Source organism: Pleuronectes platessa, chromosome 21 (genome assembly GCF_947347685.1).
Source record: "Pleuronectes platessa chromosome 21, fPlePla1.1, whole genome shotgun sequence".
Lineage (NCBI taxonomy): Eukaryota > Metazoa > Chordata > Actinopteri > Pleuronectiformes > Pleuronectidae > Pleuronectes > Pleuronectes platessa.
In genome coordinates this window covers 1,729,388-1,749,655 of record NC_070646.1, presented here as the reverse complement: position 1 = coordinate 1,749,655, position 20,268 = coordinate 1,729,388, and the positions used below count along the sequence as shown (strand labels likewise).

The 20,268-nt window shown below is 46.5% G+C and overlaps 1 protein-coding gene across 1 annotated transcript; it reads left to right on the top strand.

The window, feature by feature from the left end:
• Window positions 1-3,242: 3,242 nt before the first annotated feature.
• tbkbp1 (TBK1 binding protein 1) lies at window positions 3,243-20,230 on the top strand. Its single transcript, XM_053414524.1, is given in 10 exon segments — window positions 3,243-3,281; window positions 3,283-3,486; window positions 6,144-6,269; window positions 7,381-7,485; window positions 8,612-8,759; window positions 10,396-10,598; window positions 11,488-11,549; window positions 15,678-15,793; window positions 17,680-18,464; window positions 19,970-20,230. Coding segments are annotated over 10 exon segments (1,917 nt in total). The 3' UTR covers window positions 20,099-20,230.
• The last annotated feature ends 38 nt before the right edge of the window (window positions 20,231-20,268 follow it).

Below are 20,268 nucleotides of genomic sequence, written 5' to 3'. Positions count from 1 at the left end.
CAGTAGACACACACATACACACACACACACATACACACACACACACACACACAGACACACACAAGCCTTAACTGAACGCAGGGTTTTTAAGTCATCATCCCGACCGCAGCCTTAGTCCTGATCTAACAAGTCCTGTTGATAATAGATAATAACAGATAATACAAGCGGTTCAGCTGTGGCCTCAGATGTGACAAATATAAAAACTTCATACACGGGAAATAAAACATGGCCACTGCTTATATAAGATGGAAAAATATCTACTGTAATGATCCAGAGGGAAATAAAGGTATCGAGCAGCTGAAATGTCGAGAGGGCAACGAGAGATTTGATTAAATAATAATGCAGAGAAATGAAATATTGTAGAAATACCTCAACATTCAATTTGTAGTTGTACGTCACCTTTAATGTGTGTGTTAAAGTTTTTACTGCTATATAAAATATGTTGTACACGTGTAAATAGTTTGGCTTTCACGTTTGCGTTAAATATTTTAAACACCAACAAAAACTTTTGGGTGATGTAAAACTTTACTCTGCGTTATTTCAACAGCACATCTCACCATGTTGAAGCAGAGTTTTCTATTAATTATCTCGACTGTGGCATTGTATTACCCCCCCCCCCAAACACCTCTCATAATTGTGAATTGTGTAGTTGTGTTCTGTTCTACTTACAGCGTCCATAAAGTTTTTACCATCCACACAGTCACTTAGTCCTCTTTGTTTCAGATGCAGTTTTGCTCATACCTGCATCAGTGCAGTTCTCTCTCTCTCTCTCTCTCTCACACCAGAACTTGTCTTTCACTCTTTCATTCGTTTGCATGTACGTGCAACCCCCCCCCCCCCCCCTCACATAGATTGACTGAACCCTGCAGAGAAAGTAAAACGTAACTTCTTGATCTCCACCAACATTTGAACTGGTTCTCTCCTGATCCTTTCACTGGGTCTTGTGTTAATCTGTCGAGTAGTTTTTTGTGTAATCCTGCAAAACAACAAACACACAAACTAAACAAAAACATTCCTGGAGGTGGAGGTGAAAGAAGCAAATGGTTCAGCAGCAGAACCAGAATGAAACAATCCCAAAGTCTCACGGCCTGTGGGATAAAAGGCTGTCTCAGATTTTCTTTTGGTTTCTTGCGTCAGTGGCACAAGCTGCACACACACACACGCACACATACACACACACACACACACACACACACACACACACAGACACACACACACACACAGACTCTGACATATTATCTCATTATAAAGTCGTTAAAGTGTTGCCTTCTTAAATATTCAGCAGACGTAGAACAACATTAGCATCCAGTGGCGGTCGTCTGAGGAATAAGAGATCATTACCTCCGGAGCTGATTGGTTCAAGTGGTTAAACGTGTGTCTGGTGCAGGTTTGTTTAATGAAAGGTAATAACCTCCCTTGTGCGACTCCACTTCCTCTGTGGTGTTTTTGGCTGCGCGTGCACGTGCGTGTGGTAACGTGCACGCCCGTGCTCGTGGGAGTGCTCTTGGATCAATCCTCTTGGAGCCAGCGAGGAATAGAACAGCTACCGTAGATCGGCTCGGGCTTTATTCCCCCTCTCTCTCTTGAAACACAAGGAAAATAGCAGCGTGGAGGAAGGGAGCAGATGAAAATAGCTCAGTAGGCAATCGCTGACTCACAAGGCGACGCTGGGAGTCAGGACGGCTTCTATTCCCGCATTCATCACATCAACTCCGGCTGTTGTGTAACTCTCTCCGCACCCGTAAATCAAACTCTCCTTGGCGAGCCGGACTTTTTGTGCCAACGTCTCGGCGTAAAAAAGAGGGCCGTGACATCTCAGGTGCCATTTATCACGTCTGACAGCGCTGCCTGGAGCGTCCGGGGGGGGGGGGGGCAGGGGAGGGAGGCCGAGGCCGGCTGGCTGTTCCGCAGGCCGGTCAGCTGCACCCGGTCCATTCATCACCCTGGTCGAGGAGCGTGGGCTGTCAACCCTCAAGTATTGTAAAATGAAACACGGCCGTGAACCCGGATCAGATGTAAATTTCAGTCCGGTTAATGAATCACGTTACTCATGAGCTCAGAGAGGAAACTCAGACACACACGAGTCAGATGCTTCACACGTGGGCTGTGGAGGAATCTGCCCAGAGAGAAATTAAAGCTTTATATGTCCCATTCAAAATAAAGGTGAATCAGAATCAATCAAAGGAAAGACACGTCTCAACTTCCTCTCGTTGAACAAAGACAAAATCATATCCTGCATCCGGGCGCCACTATCTTACGTCTTTGATGTAAACTTGGATTCTGCACAGTTGAGATTTTCCTTCCTAAGTATTCAAAAATAAAAAATAAATATTATTTATCTCGACCTGTTCTCTCTTGTCTGTTTGCAGCAGGTTTGTGTCTTTTGTCGTCTCTTTGTGGTCATTTTTCATGTATTTTTAACTGTTTGCTATTGTTATAACTGATTTGTGGTAATTTTGTGTCTTTGTTGTGCGTTTTGCGTCAAATCTGTAGTCCCTTTTTCTGTGCATTTGTTGCTACTTTGTGTGTCTCTGTTGTTTGATTAAATTTCCAACGATAAAAGTTAACAGCCCGTCTGAAAGAGTCGTGAAAGTAAAGTCTGATGCAGACGTTAAATGGGATTGTTCCTCTCGTCTGATAACTTGCTGTGTCATGAGCTAACAACTGACACCAAACTTATTGTGCGTGTGTGTGTCTGTGTGTGATTGATCTCAAATCTAACCCAGTTTTTCCTACAAAGCCTCCTCAGCTCAGCAGTGTCATAAGCGCCAAACATTAATTTAAATAAAACAAAGTAAAAAGGCAAACACATTTCTATAAATGTGAGAATGTAGTGACGCCTGTAAACTGAGGGGTCGTGTACGTTATTGTGTATTTTCCAGAGGTGAGTGAGAGAAGTGAAGTGTGACTAAGTGGAGGATTGTGTCTGAGCCGTGAGGAGCTGCTGGGTCATGTTGGATCTTCACAGAGAGTAACAGCGTCCTGCTCCCAGTCTCTGCTCCCACTTTGCCTCTGAATATTTCACGTTGTGTGTTCCAACACTCCGACTGCTCTGTGTCCAAACCGGCTTTGTTCTCTGCTGCCGGTGGGGGGGGGGGGGGGGGGGTGCGGCTGCAGCAAGACTCTGTCTGTTGCGGTTATTTTCGGCGGGTACATGTAATTGAATGGAAACAATCTGCCGATTAATAATAAATAAGCAAATCTGTGTCTGTGTCTGTGTCCTCAGGTTGAGGCCCGGAGTGATGCAGTCTCTATTTGGCGGCGGGGAGCTGGAGCTGCTGGGGGGGGGGCGGCGACGCCAGCGGCCTGAAGGAGGATGGCTGCGGCAGCGTGGTGTGGCGCTCCTCGCCCCTGCACCCCGAGGACGTGTACTCGGCCTCCCACTTCGCCCTCATCACGGCCTATCAGGACATCAAGACCAGGCTGACCTGCCTGGAGCGGGAGAACACCAGCATCAAGAGGAAGCTCAAGATCTACGAGATCAAGGTCAGGGCTCCTCACTCTGTCTCTGAGACTCTTTACATTCTTTTTCGAGGTTTCACCAGACACAACAACAATGGCGGCTAGATACCGGTTTCTCTTACAGCCGTTTTCATTTAGAGTTACTGCACATCACTACCGACATTCAATCCTGGAGCAGATTGCCTTTCTCTTGCCTTTGATGGATTGTTGATATAAACTTTGTCGCCATCTACTGGTCAAGTACTTGTTTGAGCGTTTGTCGTATTTTCTGTGTTCTTGACGAAGATATATAGCAAAACAAATGTAGTGTTGACGGAGATTTTCTTATTTCTTTTTTAATGGAGGGGAAAATATCTGTTCACAGAATGTGTCCACGAGGTCTTAAACTCAAATATCACAGTGTTTGTGTCCATGTTGTTAAAACACAGAAGATTCTGCTTCCATCGACCAAGAGGCCATTTTGTTTTGATCTGAAGAGAATCAGAGGACGAGCACGAGCCACTCAGCCTCGGCACTTTGTGTTTTCATTGATGCAGCGTTTGTACACAGAGATCAAAGGCAGGAGAAAAGCGTTGGTGAGCTTTGATCCTCGAGCAGCGGGGGAATAAAGTTGAGTCCAGAAGAAACGCTGCTGAAGATTCAATTCATGTTTAAATATAAATACATGACCACAGGGAAACGCATGAGGTTTAAATATTAAGACGACGATTATTCTCAGTATAAATTAATCTACTGATTATTTTATTCATTAATCAATTGTTTCAAACGATTTGCTACTTCAAAATACAGCTTTTATGTATTATCTTTGGTTTAAAATCTCTGAAACTGAAAAGTAAACATTAATGTAATATCTATAAGGAATTGCGATGCTGGCGCCGACTCGTTGAACATGAAACATCAGAATATCCTCGGAGCTTCTTGGCGTGAGAGTCGATGACACCTGGAACATTCCTGCACAGCCGGGCCTGTGGGCCTGGTGGTAGAAATCACACCAGTTCCCAGTTGGTTGAGGGAGCAGGTGAAGCAGAAACCCACCACGTAGCAGAAGCTGGACCCACAGACGGATATACAGGGGCGGGGGGGGGGGGGGGGGGGGGCACAAAGGAAGCAGCGTGGGAGGACAGAGCGAAAAAGAAGAGAAAGAGAAACGAGGGAAAGTGTTGAAATCAAGTACAAAGGAGGATTAAATTAAAGAAAGATCTCCTCCCGGACTTTCTCCTTATCATCATTAGTCGGTGGTGCTCTACTTATTCTAGGAATTATACGGCTCTGGCGCTGTAATGAACCCGTCCTCCTGCTTTTAACTTGAGGTGCCCATGAACGTAGAGCGACAGCTGAGGAAGAGGATTCCAGAGCGATGTGAGCTGCTGCAGCTGAATCTCTGTTTGAACTGGAGCTCCTCACAGCTTTGATTCTCAGGGACTGACATAAAAATCTAATACACAACTCTGATGTTTTTCAATATATTTTGATTTTCCGGGTAAAGAGAGAAACCTGGAAACTGATGGAAATGTGATTTGACTGCATGTCGAGCTGAGGTCTTGCGTCGCTCTGTGAACAGCTGCTGCCGGCGGCCGGGGGCTGGCACGGTGCGTTCAGGGCCCGGTGCGTTCAGGGCCCGCTGAGACAGGTGTTGATTTTTGGGAGAACCGGCTGTTTGGAGTAGGAGTTGTCACACCTGGGCCTCTGTCAACACAGCATGCGCCTGTTTTCAGATCCCGATAATCAATGTGGACAAAACGCACACATCACAATATGGACTCCTGACATGTTCGTGTGTGAGAGGAACAATATTCCTTTTGCTTTTCCTGCAGACAAACTCTAAATAGAAGCTGAGGATGGAAGTGCTTGATGTGAGGTCGTCCTGTGAAGCTCGGCGGTGTGAGAGGTCTCCCCCCCCCCCCCGGGGCCTGCGTTCGCCCATGTCGAGAACGTTCACTGTTCAAAGTCCACAGAGATGTTCTGCTAAATGGAAAAGGGTTGTTTGCCTCTTCACACAGACGTTGCATCAGCTGCGCCGGCTTCCGACAGAAAGTGGAAAGCTCTCCACGCCCGTGTTCGGCACTCTAAATGTAAATGTGGCTCTTTAGGTTGAAGCGCCGGCCGTCGCTTTCACAGGATTCAGTTTAGTGCTGTGACCAGACATGTTCCCTCATAATTAAAACAAGAGTAAATGTGGTGCGGCCCCTTAACGCAGGTTAAAGCAGCAGAATCCCAGTGGCACATGGTGCAATTATTCCTATATATTTGAAAGGTTGATGTTTAATATAGTCTCAGTCCACGATCAATACGATAAGATGGCAATCCTGATGCCATAAGAATAATCTTTGTTGAGAATCTGACATGAACCGTCTGAGACTCTGTGGATTCTGTATTAAAACGTTAAAATGAACAAGAGCAAACAAAAGGAGCTGGTGGTTTGATGAACCCGACCATGAGTCACGGTCCTTCCCCAGATTTCACTGTGTGGGATGAAATCAAAACGTGTGATTAAAACAACTCACTGTGTAAATTCTGTGACAGAGAAAGTAAAATGTTGCTCAAGAGAGAAAATTACTATTTCAAACAACCTGATTGTCTGAGTGAGATCTGGGTCGAGGAGAAGCTGAGGAAAACAGGGAGAATTAGCAAAACGATTATGAATCCACGTGTTTTCTCAACCTCTGCTGTTGTGTCTCCAGTTCCCGATGATCAACGAGTTCGGGGAGGACACCAACTCGTACTGCTCCTTCGAGAGCAAGGAGACGGCTCTGCTGCACTCGGAGAACGGCAGCCTGCAGCAGAGAGTCAACGTCCTGACCCACGAGGTAAGAGGACGGCTGAGGACAACGGGAGGAGACAGAGAGGGAGGAGAGGGAGGAGACGTCAGAGCATCCCCTCCCTCCTGGAGAATTAATTGAATTAAAAGGGAATTGAGGCCACGGCGAACATGTGCCGAAAGACACCCGCAGCTAATGAAGCACTGAAGCTGCCGTGCAAGCAGAAAACACAGAGACGGGATGTTTGTGAGGAAAACGTCCAAGTCTCTTTTTGAGACGCGGTGTAATTGGGACTAAACCTGTCCAGGATTCTGCTGAATGTGTGAACCTCATGAAAGGAACAACATAAATAAAGATGCATCATTTGATTCAACACATATACAAGCAGGATTTAAAGATAAAAACAAGACGTTACAGAGTTATACTACAGTACACACAGAGCGAGGAGGATGAGGCGCCCATTATGTCCCCGGACGACTAATCGCCCTCAGTTGTAACTCCACTATTCTCACAACAAGAGAGAGAGGAAGTAGAAATAAGAAACGCAGGAAGGAGCTGGTGTAGCGGCAGCGGTAGAGAAAGCTTGAGAGCGAGGAGGAGGAAAGAGATGCATTGTGGGAGCAGCAGAAACGATTAGCGTGGGACACACAAGGTCACAGATTGAGGAAAGGTGCCACGGCTCAGTGAGCGTACTCTCCTGGGACACACACACACACACACACACACACACACACACACACACACACACTTCCTATTGGTTATGTGACCAAAGAATCGTGACACATTTCCCTTAATTCAGAGACATTTATCATCACAAAACGCACAACAGACAAATTCTATCTATGGCGTCTGTACAGCCGACCTGTGTCATCTCCTGGTGTGTGTCACTGCCCTGATGTGTCAGGTACTCTGTGATTATGACTTCCAGTGATATTCACCCCCCTTATTACACCACAGTGTGTGTGGGGGGGGGGGGGATCTCAGCAGGACATCAAGAAAGACGTTTATTCAAATAGAGTTGAACATCATCATCTGTCGAGATGAGGGAGGCGTGGCTCTCCGTGCTGAGGTGTCGGGAGTTTCTACATTTGCTTCGTGACACGACATGTTCTCTCCTTTGATCGTCCTCACTCTCTTCTTCTCTGTGTCTCGTCTTCAGCTCCAGAAGAGGAAGGAGAGGGAGGAGCAGCTGGAGGACGTGATCCAGGCCTACGAGAAGATCCACATGGAGAAGAGCAACCTCCAGAGGGACCTGGACAAGATGGTCTGAGGCGTTCGTTCAGTTCACTGCGCCGAGCGGCCGTTATTATCTGCATGAGTTCCTTCCTACAGGAGATGAGGAAGGAATATAAAACAGGGTTTAAAATCATGAATAGTTCATGAACACATTGAATATTTAGAGTCAAATTAGCAGGTTGGGCCAAAAGTATCTGGACAGCACTGGAGGGGATTCTAACCATTTGCTTCAGACTTTATATAAATGAGCCTAAAACTGTTTGTAAGATTCATACTAAAAGTTAATGTGCATACAAAAGAAAACGCTCTACATAAAGAGATGGTTTTCAAGATGGAGCTGGACTTCATATCAAACTGGAGGCTTGGAACCAGCAGCTCACAAACCAGAGGGTGACGTCACGATGGGTTCAGACCCTGAGCTCCACTTAAATACATAAAATGTAAAATCCCTTCATATGTAATAATCCAGTCAGTGTAATTGAACCATGTAACATGAATGCTAACGAGGTGTTTCTATTTGAATATAAACTGGGTTTAAAGTGATATTTGTCTCGTTTCTCTGGATGTTAGTTTTACAGCCTGATCGTGAAATCAGGAGAAACTTCTCAGAACTCGGTCGTGCACTTCAGTCTTCGGAGGAAACGTTTTTCATTTTGTTTCACTCAGAGTGAAACGTCCGTCAGGGACGAGAGTCGCTGTCGAGTCCTTTTATTTGACCCGTGAGAGCAAACTGCAAAACTTAACTCAAAAATCACTTCTTAAATAGATTTAATTTCACTAAACATTGAGTTACTTCTTCCCCCCCCATGACATGTTACTAAAATAACATTCTCCTTTGATAAATCAAAGCCATTACAGACCAGGTAGCAGCTTCCAAGTGAACAGATTGTCTGGCTGCTCTGTGATAACAAACCATCTCATGAGAGACTGAAGTCCGCGGAGCAGCCTCAGCACTTTAACGTGGTCTCAGTGATTTAGAGACGAGCTGCCAACAACTGACCCCAGAGCTGTGGCAGATAATACCTCGCCCTCCACCTATTGGGCCTCGTTGACCTTTAACCTCTCCGCAGTGCCCCCACTCACTCCTCTGCACAATATGTCTATAAACACAGTACAGGATAAAAAACATTTCTGTTTCTGGCGTGTGATTGCAGACGAGCCTGGTGGAGAAGCACGTGGAGCGAATCCTCAACCTGGAGTCGGTTCTGAGGCAGAGAGAGAACTCGCTGCAGAAGATCAACATGCAGCTGCACAGCAAAGACATGCAGTACCTGCAGCTGCACGCCGGCCCAGACGCACACTGTGAGTAATGACACACACACACACACACACCAACACACACACATATCAGCAGGTGAAGAACCGGCCCCATACAAACACTGGTGCACTGGATGTTAGAAGAACATCTCCAGTGAGGGGAGAACTAAATGTAATGTTTTCTTTTGGAGCCAAAGAACAAGAGTCAGTAAAAAGTTGAACTGCTTTAAACTATTTTAAGTGTCTGTAATGCAGCAAATCAGCAGTTTTATTTTGAAAGAGTCCTCGGCCTGCTGCACAGTTCCTTCCAACTCGTCGGTCACAGTCCAAGAAGAAGAAGGAGAAGAAGAAGAAGAAGAAGAAGAAGAAGAAGAAGAAGAAGAAACAGAAGAAACAGAGGAAGCAGAAGAAGGTGAAGAATCAGAATCAGAATCAGAAAGTATTTATTGCCAAGTAGGTTTACACCTACAAGGAATTTGCTCTGGTTATTGGTGCATACAATGAACATAGAAACATAAAAACATAAAACACAAAACACAATAAATACAACGTACATAAGAAAAGCAATAAAAAGAAACAATATATATTTGCTCACTATTTACTTCTTATTTACTCACTTTTTCTAATATTTATACAAAGCAACATTTATTTAGACATAAACATATCTAAATAAAAATACATAATAGATAAAAGATATAAAAAGTGAAGTGAAAAGTGAAATGCAAGATGCAAAACAGTGAACAGTGTCAGATTATAATATGCAATGTAATGCAGTATAATATAATATGAGAAGAAGAAGAAGAAGAAGAAGAAGAAGAAGAAGAAGAAGAAGAAGAAGAAGAAGAAGAAGAAGAAGAAGAAGAAGAAGAAGAAGAAGAAGAAGAAGAAGAAGAAGAAGAGACCTGTGATCATTGAAGGATTTGACTGAACTGTGTTCTTCATCCTGTTGCTTCCATCTGCAGAGACTCATCTTCCTCGTGACGACTGAGGGAAAGACCTGCCAGACAATTTGACTTATTAGCATGCAAATTAATTCCAGTGTCAGAAATGGATGAAGTTGCTTCAAACGTCCTCTGTAGTCGTGATTTTACAAAAAAAAAAAAAAAAGCATGAGAATGAAATCCTGAAACTATCACTGGGGATTTTGCCTGATGAAGCCGATCAGTGACATCTGCTCAGCAGGTTCCCTGGTTTCCAGAAGCTAAACTTTGCTCCTCTGGTGAAGTGGGAGGCTGATGAGAAGACGTGTGTCTCGGAGACGGCGTCCCTCCACAGGAGGACATGTCTTCTCCTGCAGCCTGTGCACAGCTTGTGACTGGGTGAGCTGGTGAGGAGGCAGGAGGAGCAGGGAGAGAAACCATGATACTGCTGCTCGGTTACTTTGTCTTCTGGCTCAAGGACTGAGTCTGTGTGAGCGGAGCTGAATCACTCGCCCGCCCACGCAGATCATCACCCAGGTACAAGCTGAAAGAAGCCGCCCTTGGAAGAAGTCAGCGCTTCACGTTCTCTCACACTCATCTATCGAGCGTGTTGCTCAACAGAGGAGGACGGAGGAGCACTGCGGGAAACAGCTGTAAAAAGTAAAGAACACGGCTTTGACTTCACATGTTTTTCATCCCTCTCCCTCTCTCTCTCTCTCCCCATCTCTCTCTCTCTCTCCCCCTCTCTCCCCCCCGCCCAGTGCTGGACTGCCCCGCCCTGACCCTGCAGAGCTCCCGCAGCCTGGACGCCCTGTCCGACCTGAAGCTGCAGCGGCTGGAGGCCGAGCTGGAGGGGGCGCGGCACGAGGCCCAGGGGGCGTGTCAGCGGGAAGACGAGCTGAAGGGCGAGTGCGAGCGGCTGAAGGAGGAGATGAGACAGCTGCAGAACAGCCAGAGGGAGAGGGTCAGTGCTGGGGGGGGGGGGGGGGTACCCAGAACATTACCCAGAAACTTTCCTGTGACACGTCCCCTGAGTTATGATAAATCGACAACAGACGATTCAAGGATAAAATAAATCCTGACAAAGATTTTACAAAATGTCGATGGTTTGTGACGAGGCATGAATTCTAACATACGGTATAAATTGCACACGGCTTCCTCATGTCAGAGTGAGGCTTCTCTCGTGTGAGAAACAAAATATTGATGTTTCAGCCGCACGGGAACAAACACACAAACACAGCCCTGTCAGAGTGTGAATGCACCCCCGACGTCAAACTGTCCAAACTCAGGTTTAATCTGCAGCTACACAAAACTTTTGCCTTGAATTATTCACGCAGCTGAACTGCTGCCGCTCTGTGTCACATGGAGACATCGTGTGAGTCGGGAAACAAACAAATCTGGAGCAAACCACAGATACTGCACTGCGGTTGTGTGGCTCCACAGACCAGAGCAGGTCCATGGAGACCTGGTCTGATGCAGACCATAAGATCACTGAGACATTTGACCACCAAAGTCTAATCAGGTCTTCCTTGTGTCTAATAGAACATTTATACTTATTGTGAAAGGATTCCCTCAAAAGCATCCTTGAGATATGGTATTCATAAGGCAAAACTTGAGCTCTGTGAGGTCACAGCGAGCTTGACCTTTGACCTTTGATCCTCAAAATCGTATCAGTTCACGCGTTATTAGAACTGAAAATTTCTAGAGATATCACATGTTCAACACACTGTCTCCGGCCTGGACCTCTAACGATGTTACACCCGAGTACAATCTAAAGATGCCCCCCCCCCCCCCCCCCCACCTCCCAGCTTATTCTGACGACACTGATCTAACTTCTCGCTCTCCTTCGACAGGAAAGGACTTCGCCCTGCAAGCAGTGTGATGTGGAGTGGATCAAGAAGGTGGGAGACGAGCAGTAAGTGGCCACAGCCGATATGAGGGAGGGAGGGAGGGAGGGAGGATGGAGGGAGAAGAGCATCATCATCCACAGCAAACGATGGAGAAGAGAAAGAACTAAATGAAAGATGTTCTGCTCGAGGCCGCTGCTCCACTACAGATGCAGATAGACCTCCAGGGGCCTCATTAGAAAGGAGTCGAGGATAACAGGGAGTGAGGTAGATCTGACACAACACTGCATCTACTGCTCGTTCTTCAACTGCAGCACCAGAGCTTCTGCATCTTCAGGAAACTCTGGAGAACTCTGCTTCACCCAGAGTTTGTTTCTGCCCAACCCAGCAGGAGAGAGTCCTGTAGGAGCTTCAGAGCTTCTCACTCGGACGTCCATCGAGTCGAGTCTGAAAGCAGCTTATGCAACACTTGCTCCAGGAGCCTCTGGCAGGAGATGCGTGTGAGCAGCAGGGGGCAGTGTTGGCACAGAGTAGGACGTCTTCCTGTCCACTTCCTCATGTCTGGGTGTGTGTTGGACGTCTCTTTGAGGCCCAGCTCGTCTCCCTGTGAGTTGTCTTCATCCCACCGCACCAGAAACCTGCTGAATGAGCTTCAGCCAATAAATTCAAACGTGTCCAACGTGTTCCCAGCTCATTTCCAGAGCCTGGTGGAATGTGGCTCGGGCGCTGCACGGTGCTGGATCTCAGGTACGAGAGAGAGAGAGGAAGAAGAAGAAACCACAGCGAGTCGGGCAGATGACTCACGCACACAATGAAACCCCACAAGTGTTTCAATGGGGAGCAAACTGAAAGTAAGCTGCCAGTGAGTGTGTGTGTGGCGGGGGGGGGGAGGTTTTTTCCAGACCTCGGTCACCTTTTGGTTTTACTCAACAATATCACTGACACCCACAGACACACTCGGCTGGGCTTTTCTTGTAATTGGGCTCGTTTAGAGTAAACTGCACAGATTGATAAATCTGATAAACGTTTGTCTTCTGCAGCATCAGCAGCATGTTATTATAAACTGGAGGAGATTGTGTTTTACTTTGTGGGTGTAAGGCTTCTCCGTTGTGTGGAGCTTTTTGTGTAACTGAAATCTAATAGAGTCGTGAATATCTGTAAATGCAAAGATTCAGAAATCATCAAATTTCCACAAGAAATTTCATCTTTTCCTCCATTTGCTTCTGTCGTGGTCGACTTTGTTATTGATTCTTCTGCTCTTCCCAGAACTTTTGCAAGAACAAAACAATTCAGATGAATCTAGAGTTTCCTCCCCCCCCCCCCCCCCCCCCACCCAGCCACAGCTCTGCAGCCGCTGGCAGCCGCCGGGCGAGCGACTCTGCAGCTTTCAGAAAGCAAGAGGCCGTTTCCAATAAATCACAACCTGGTGATTTATTTTAAAAAGAAGTGGAATTCCCATTTCTTCTCAAAAAATACTCTTGCATGTTTTGAAACTGCTCGACGACACGTCTGTGTTCAAAGTGCTGAATGCACAGAGCAGAAAGTGAGACAGAGGATGAGGCAGTGCAGAGTGTGAAAAGCCCCCCCCCCCCCCACTGTGATGTGAAGGCTGTTCAACACACGTCCTGTGTCGGGCTGCAGGTCAGCGTGAACCCCACAATTCAGTTTCTTTAATATCAGGCCCAGTAAAACCAAGCTGAGGCCGGTTCGTGAGATTACAACTCGCTGACCACAGATCAGTGGAGTGTTGTCTCCCTGGAGGCCGACGTCCTTAATGTGACTGAGCTCCCGAGGTTTGAAGAAGAATGTTTATTATAGACGAGAGTGTTCGGCAACAAAGAGGAGCTGAGATCTCACAGGCAGCTGCAGGGACGGCTCAGATCAGAGGTCAGATACCAGCCCACACTTCATCTCCCACACACACACACACACACACACACACACACAAACACACATATACACTGCATCTTGATCAATTCACTCAGAGTCTTTCATCAGTGCTGCATCGGCATCATCACACTCCTACGCTCTGTAATATAGATTGTACAGTATGTGCACGTGAGAAAAGAAGGACACAAACTACAGGACACGTGCACGTTGAGAGTTTGATAGAAACACAGAGACAAAAGGTTGTCACAGATTGATAACCCGTGTTTAGAGTCGGTCCTGGCCTGCAGGCGTTCACACGTCAGGTTCACGACTCGGGTTCGAGAGCGGGCGTCGTCCCCGGCTCTGAAAAACACGACGCAGTAAGATTTGAAAAGTGCGACGGTGTGAAAAGGAAAAGGAGCGTGAACCTAAAACCTTCAAGAGATTGAGCTCAGAGAGAAAGAGAGACAGACGAGGTGAGGAGCGGCGAGGGGGGGAAGCGGATGGATTATTTTTACGGGCCCTTCGGTGATGACAATATCACGCGGCACTCTCCACCCACCATACCAGTAAGTTTCCCTCGTGACTGTTTCCTTCAACTTGAAACCAGGAGGTTTTCATCCACATGCAGGGACTGAGGTCGTCCTCTGCTCAGACGACCCTGAGTCGATTCCATGGCAGTACCCGGTTCCACCGACTCAAACCACAACAGGGGGAGGTTGCCAGTTACACGTTCGGTGTGTGTGTGGGGGGGGGGGACAGGGGTTCGATACCCCCACTCTGTCTGACTCATCACTGGGTGGAAAACAAGGTGGGACAGTCACAATGGACCAGTAACCAGTGGAAGCTATGACTTGTTATGAAGAGTTTAACTGAAATTGTGAGTTTCCTATAAACGGGGTCCCTGAGATATTTGGGGGACAAAACAGTTTTTTTTATTATTGTTGTGTTGGAATAATAAGTTTTGTTTTTGAGGGGATTTCTCAGCACATGTGATGATTAATGTAAAAATAGAAGGTGGAGCGAGTAGAGATGTGGAAACTAAAATATATTTGTGCAAAAATGTGCAGTGGCCCAGAGCAGCAGGTCTACACACACACACACACACAGGCACACACAGGCACACGCACACACACTCACACACATGCACACGCACGCACACACACAGGAAAACCAATTTAAATGAGTGTGTGGGTGAGCAGGGGAACATATTTTTAAATTTTACACGGTTTTATTGGCTCTGTGGGCAGGAGACTCATTTCTTTGTTATTTGATCATCTCAGTGTTTCAGTCCAAGTTTACATGAATTTCCTCCTCGTGCAGAAATGTTTTTTCTTTTTTTGTATCTACACCGATCTCTACACGATCAGAGCAGCTTTATCAGGGTCTGGCAACCGTCTGGTTCTCGACTTCCTCTTTACGTCTGAATCTTGCTCTTCATCATTAACTGTCTGTAGATGCCAGTTTTTTATAATAACATTTGTTGTACATTCTTTTGTTTGCTGTCGTGCAACTAAACAATCGGTGTCTCTACTTGGAATTACTCAGAAACGCTGATCATCTCGACAGATTTCCAACAACATCAGGGTTTCACATCTCTGGTGTCGCAGAGCAGCCTCCTGGTTCACCGCCGGCGGGGCTGGCGTGAGTCAATTTCAGGTCAAGACTGAGCAGTTTACAGAAAAGTGGTTAGATGCTGGAGATAGTTCGTCCATTTTCAGATATGAGGTCACGGTTGCTTCTCTCTATCTGAGCAACAGCTGCTCTTTACCCACATACGGCGAACCCCCACGCCGTATCCCATCATGCATCTGTGCGCACCTCTTCCTGTGTTGTGTGCTCCACTCACATTAATGTCGTGGGATTCAGATCAGTTTCAAGCTGGAAACTAAAAACCAGCCCGTCGCCATGGTGAGACGACACAGAAGTGCCCTTGTTTACGCTTCTTGAAATAGAGTTGCTCTGGCAGAGCGGCCCCTGAGAGAGTCATGACACATCTCCCATGGAGTGGTGTGATTTTACACACTTCAATTATGCGCCGTGACTTGCGACTCTAAAAATATAAGACTTTAAAGCCTCTTAATTAGCCGGTCGGCTTCGTGAGGCTGTGTTCTCCATTCAGAGTGGAGATGAGGATCAGTGGAGATCATCTGACGCCGCTTAGAAAGAAATATATTAAAAAACCCTTCGATCAACTCACTATAGAACATGATAGAGGTTTCAATGATTCAGCAGGGGTTACGCTGTTTGCATAATCAGTTGTAATATATTAATACGCACTCTCCATAATGACGGTGATTATGATAATTGCGTCTGTCCTCCTCCAGGGTGAATCTGGCTCTGGCCTACACGGAGCTGACGGAGGAGCTGGGACGCCTCCAGGCTCTGAGCTGCAAGCAGACGGAGATCCTGAGGAAAGCTTCACAGGAGCAGGCCAGTCCAGGTGAGCATCTGTGGGGGGGGAATACAAGTCAGAGTACTGCATCACTTAAAAGTATTTATATATGAAGAAGGATATAAAGTAGTATGAAGTATATAAAGAAGATATATGTACTTGTACCTGTAATGCAGAGAAGGTATGAAAAGTTTAAGTTCTCAAAGCAAGAAGAAGGTCGTCCCTTGAATCAAAAGATATTATATAATATATAAAAATATTCAGAGTAAAAATTACCAATAAGCTAAAGTTTATTTTAACAAATTAACTAGTTACAGTCACTTTAAATTAAGATGTATTAATATGAAATGAAACTACAATAAGTTGGAGGCCGATACCAAAATAAAAAAATGTAACTGAGTTTTTATATTTTACAGTTTAACCATAAACTTTATTGTAAAGAACTATAAAGAAAAAGAAAAACAACTTGAATTAATTAAATAGTATTTTTACGTAAACTTTAAAATATTTAATAATATTTTACTATCTATAACTATATTATTTATCAAAGAAAATAAATGCTTTTAAACTTTTTTTTAATATTTAAATCTATTTATTTAACTGCTATGTATATATGTATGTATGTATTAATATATTGTGTAAATACTGTGTTCTTTCCTGCCTTTTCTTCCCTAAAGGCCTAAATAAAGCCCTTTAGGTAAGTTAGGGAAGTTAAGTGAGTCAAATTTGAACTTAAATACTCATCTTTTGTTTACGCTTTGTAAAATCAAACGTAGTATAAATCAAATTATTACATTACTGCATCGTGACACAAGAAGGAGTAACGGTCGTGATTTGTTATAGTTTTCTCACTTCAGGCTGAAAGTAGAAGCAGCCGACACACACGCGTTGGAGAGTAGAACTCACAAACTGAACAGTAGCAACACCTTTTCTCTTCCTGCACACACACAAGCTTATGTCGCACAACCGTGCAGCTACTGCCCACCACAAAGCAAAAGGGGCACCACAGGGAAACTGCATTTTTAAAAACTGAATAATTGCATATTTCTACTCGGCAAACACACACAGATCCCAGAACTCCACTCGACTTCCCTCCGAGGTTGTGTTGTTTCACATTAATCTACAAAAATTGTGACTTTAATGGCGCTCGGGCTCCGGCGGCTCCAGGATCGTGTCGGTGATGTGATCGTCTCCCGCTGATATTTAACAACCAAAACAAATCCTCCCTGTGAATCGTTGAATAATCAGAGTTTAAGTGAATGGTCCTGTGTGAGTTTCCTGGTCGTGCGGAGGCGCAGGAGAGTTCACACACACCCCCTCCCTCTTGACACCTCTACCCACCGGCCATCTACGATGTTTCCTCTTCCACATGCGAAGCTGAGGCGGCGACTGACTCATCACCGCATCTCGTGATTATGGGAAACTGCTACGATTGTGCTCGTGCAGATCTGAATCTTTGCATTCAGGAGGAACGTAGAGTGCATGTTGGGGTTTGTCTAACATCTGTGTGGGGGGGTGGGGGGGGGGGGTCTGTTTGTAACGAGTGACGCAGCAGAGGGAGCAGTGGAGATCCATCATGAGAACATCGGGTTAGAACCCAACGTGACAGAGCGGGGACGTTCTCTCCGGCTCTTCCTGGAAATGTCAACAGGCAGATTTATGAAACTGTTTCACATGTTTTTTTTTATTGTTCTACATGGAAAAACAATTTCGGTTTCAGGGACGTTCACACGCAAGCAAATGTTTCCCCAGTTATCTTGAAGAATTCCCTTAACGAGAACTAACGAGTTTAAAGCTGGGGTTGTTAATCGTGGAAACGTTTGAAAATATGTCCTGATGAAGAGACTCAGACCAAAAGTTCATAAAAGTCCTTGAGAATTTGCCAAACTATTTATTTCTCACATGTTTTTACTTTCTTCTCTGTGTTGCCCCAGTTCAGCGCCACTCTCCCATCCACCACCAGCGCCACTCGCCAGTATCCCAGCGCCACTCGCCCATCTCCCAGCGCCATTCTCCGGTCCCGCCCCCCCCGCAGCCCTCCCCGATCCAGCAGAGGCGCTCCCCCGTGCTGCAGCGCCTCTCACCGGACATGCACCGCCGCTCCCCCCTGCTGGACGTCAACAACGGGCCGGCCTCCTACTCCTGCCGGCCCCCCAGCCATCACCTGAGAGCCAGCTTCCAGGGCCGGAGGAGTTACTCCGAGGTCACCGACCCCTCGGCCTACCAGTGCCCGCCCCGCTTCACCCTGGACCCGGTCTCCACCCTGCCCAAGCCCCGGCCTTACCGCGATTACCCAAAACAAAAGCCTCAGCATGTGGGCTCTCCTCTGAGAGGACTGCAGCACCGGGGCTCCCCGTCCCCCCATCAGGGGGGTGGCGGGGGGGACGGGGGCCACGGGGAGAGCTCCATGCGCCACTCCAGAGAGATGCCATTCCCTCTGTCTGAGGTGGGCCACCTTCATTTTGAGCCCCCTCCTCCTTCCACGCCGGCCCCCCAGCCCACGCAGTCCTCTGAGGACGAGGAGGAGTGGACCTGCCCACATCCCATCAGCCCACCACGGACACTGGGGGTGCTCTCTGCCGGGTCGCCCAGCGGCGCCATGAGGGGCCCGGCGTCCTGCTCGGCCTTCCCCATCCCTCAGAGGCCGAACACCCTCAGCTGCCACCCTCAGTCGGGCTACATGTCGGCAGAGCACGCTCAGTCCTGGCCTTCCATCAATGTGAGTTAACGCACAAGGTTCTAACACATTGTTACAAACAGTGAAGTGAAGGTGAAGATGTGAAGGTGAAGATGTGAAGGTGAAGCGGTGAAACCTCTCACGTGTCTGGTGCCACTTGTTTCACAACTTGCTGTGCAGAGAGAAACGTTTCCTCTTCTTTCTCAAACTGCTTGTCACTATCATCTGCAAACATCTGTCTTCACCGTGACTCCTCCTAGTTCCAAGTTCCTTTACAAGAATCATTCAGCATTTTGTGAAATACACGTATTTGCTTGATATCCGAGGGCGAGATGAGAAGTTTGATACGGATGTTATGACTGTGCATTCGAACAGGAGTGAAGAAGTGAGTTTAATCTTTCTAAGCATAAAAGGGAAGCAGTTAATCTAGTTCCTGGTAAAAACTCTAAAAGCCTTTATTTCACAACAGCGTGGTCACGGTGAGGTTGCCAGGTTTGGTATTATTCTGCCTTTTGAGCACAGGAGCAAACTGCATGTAGACAAAAAAACTGCTCCTTTAACTACAAGTTATGATTTTAATATTTCTGTTCATTTAAAAATACTTCCATGTAAAAACAGCCGATTCAGATGTGTTTGTGGGCGTATGACTGGACGGGAGCCGGGCCACCTGCGTTCCTCCATCTCCGGTCTGAACACGACAATCCTCACAAAGACAAATGATAGTATGAGTCATATCTGAGAATTCTTAATAACAACATATGTTCACGTTCGATGCTTCGTGACGTCGGAGGAATTCTAACGGCTGCGTTGAGTCACTCCAGAGACGGCGAGCTCACACACACTAAACTCCACTGACACGAATCCTCCTTTTAAACCTGTTTTATTATACTATCTGTTATTCTTTTCAGCCACTTCTCCTTGATAATATGAATCATATATATTCACGGTCATAAACGATGCCATCTTAGTGATGGGCAGGAAATGGTCTCGTTGGTGGTGAGTTGAAAACCAGTCAGTTGCCCGGCTGAGGCGTCTCTGTAGCTTGAAGCCGATAAACAGCCGAGTCATCGTTACACCACATTATTATTTGCTGCTTTTTGTGCATTTCATAAACCACAGAGGTTATGAAATGAGGGCGATATGTGGCATCGCTACCACATGAGCTGTACGCAGCGGCCTAGGTTCGATTCCAGCCCCCCCCCTCCTGTCCTATCAATAAGGGCCGTTCTCCTGCTGCACGGGGGCGAGCACGTTACCACGATTTCTCCGAGCGCCTCTAAATTTAACCGGATCAAAAACCGTGAATCAGGACACGGGTGAGAGTTTCCACCGGGATGCACGACCGGTCGTTGTGTTCCATGTTGTGTAAGTCTGAAGTGATCCCTCAAACAAGTTGTGATGTAATTTTGTGTATTGCCTCCCACAGAGTGACTAATACAATCCAGTGATACAATGTCTCCTGAGGTTTATCCTTTGTGTGTGTGTGTCTGTGTGTGTGTGTGTGTGTGTGTGTGTCTGTGTGTGTGTGTGTGTGTGTGTGTGTGTAGCTCTGGATGGAGACCGAGGAGAGCGACATGCGGAGCTGCCCTCTCTGCCAGCTGATATTCCCAGTCGGTTACCCTGACGATGCCCTCATCAAGCACATCGACTCCCACCTGGAGAACAGCAAGATCTGATTGCCATGGCAACCAGCTAGCGCACACACACACACACACACTCACACACAGACACACAACACACACACACACACACACACATCTGCGCTCTCCTCTTATAGATTATGTAAGAGCAGCAGCAGACGTGGACAAATGGAACCTCCTCCTCAGGCGATCCACTTAGAATCAGC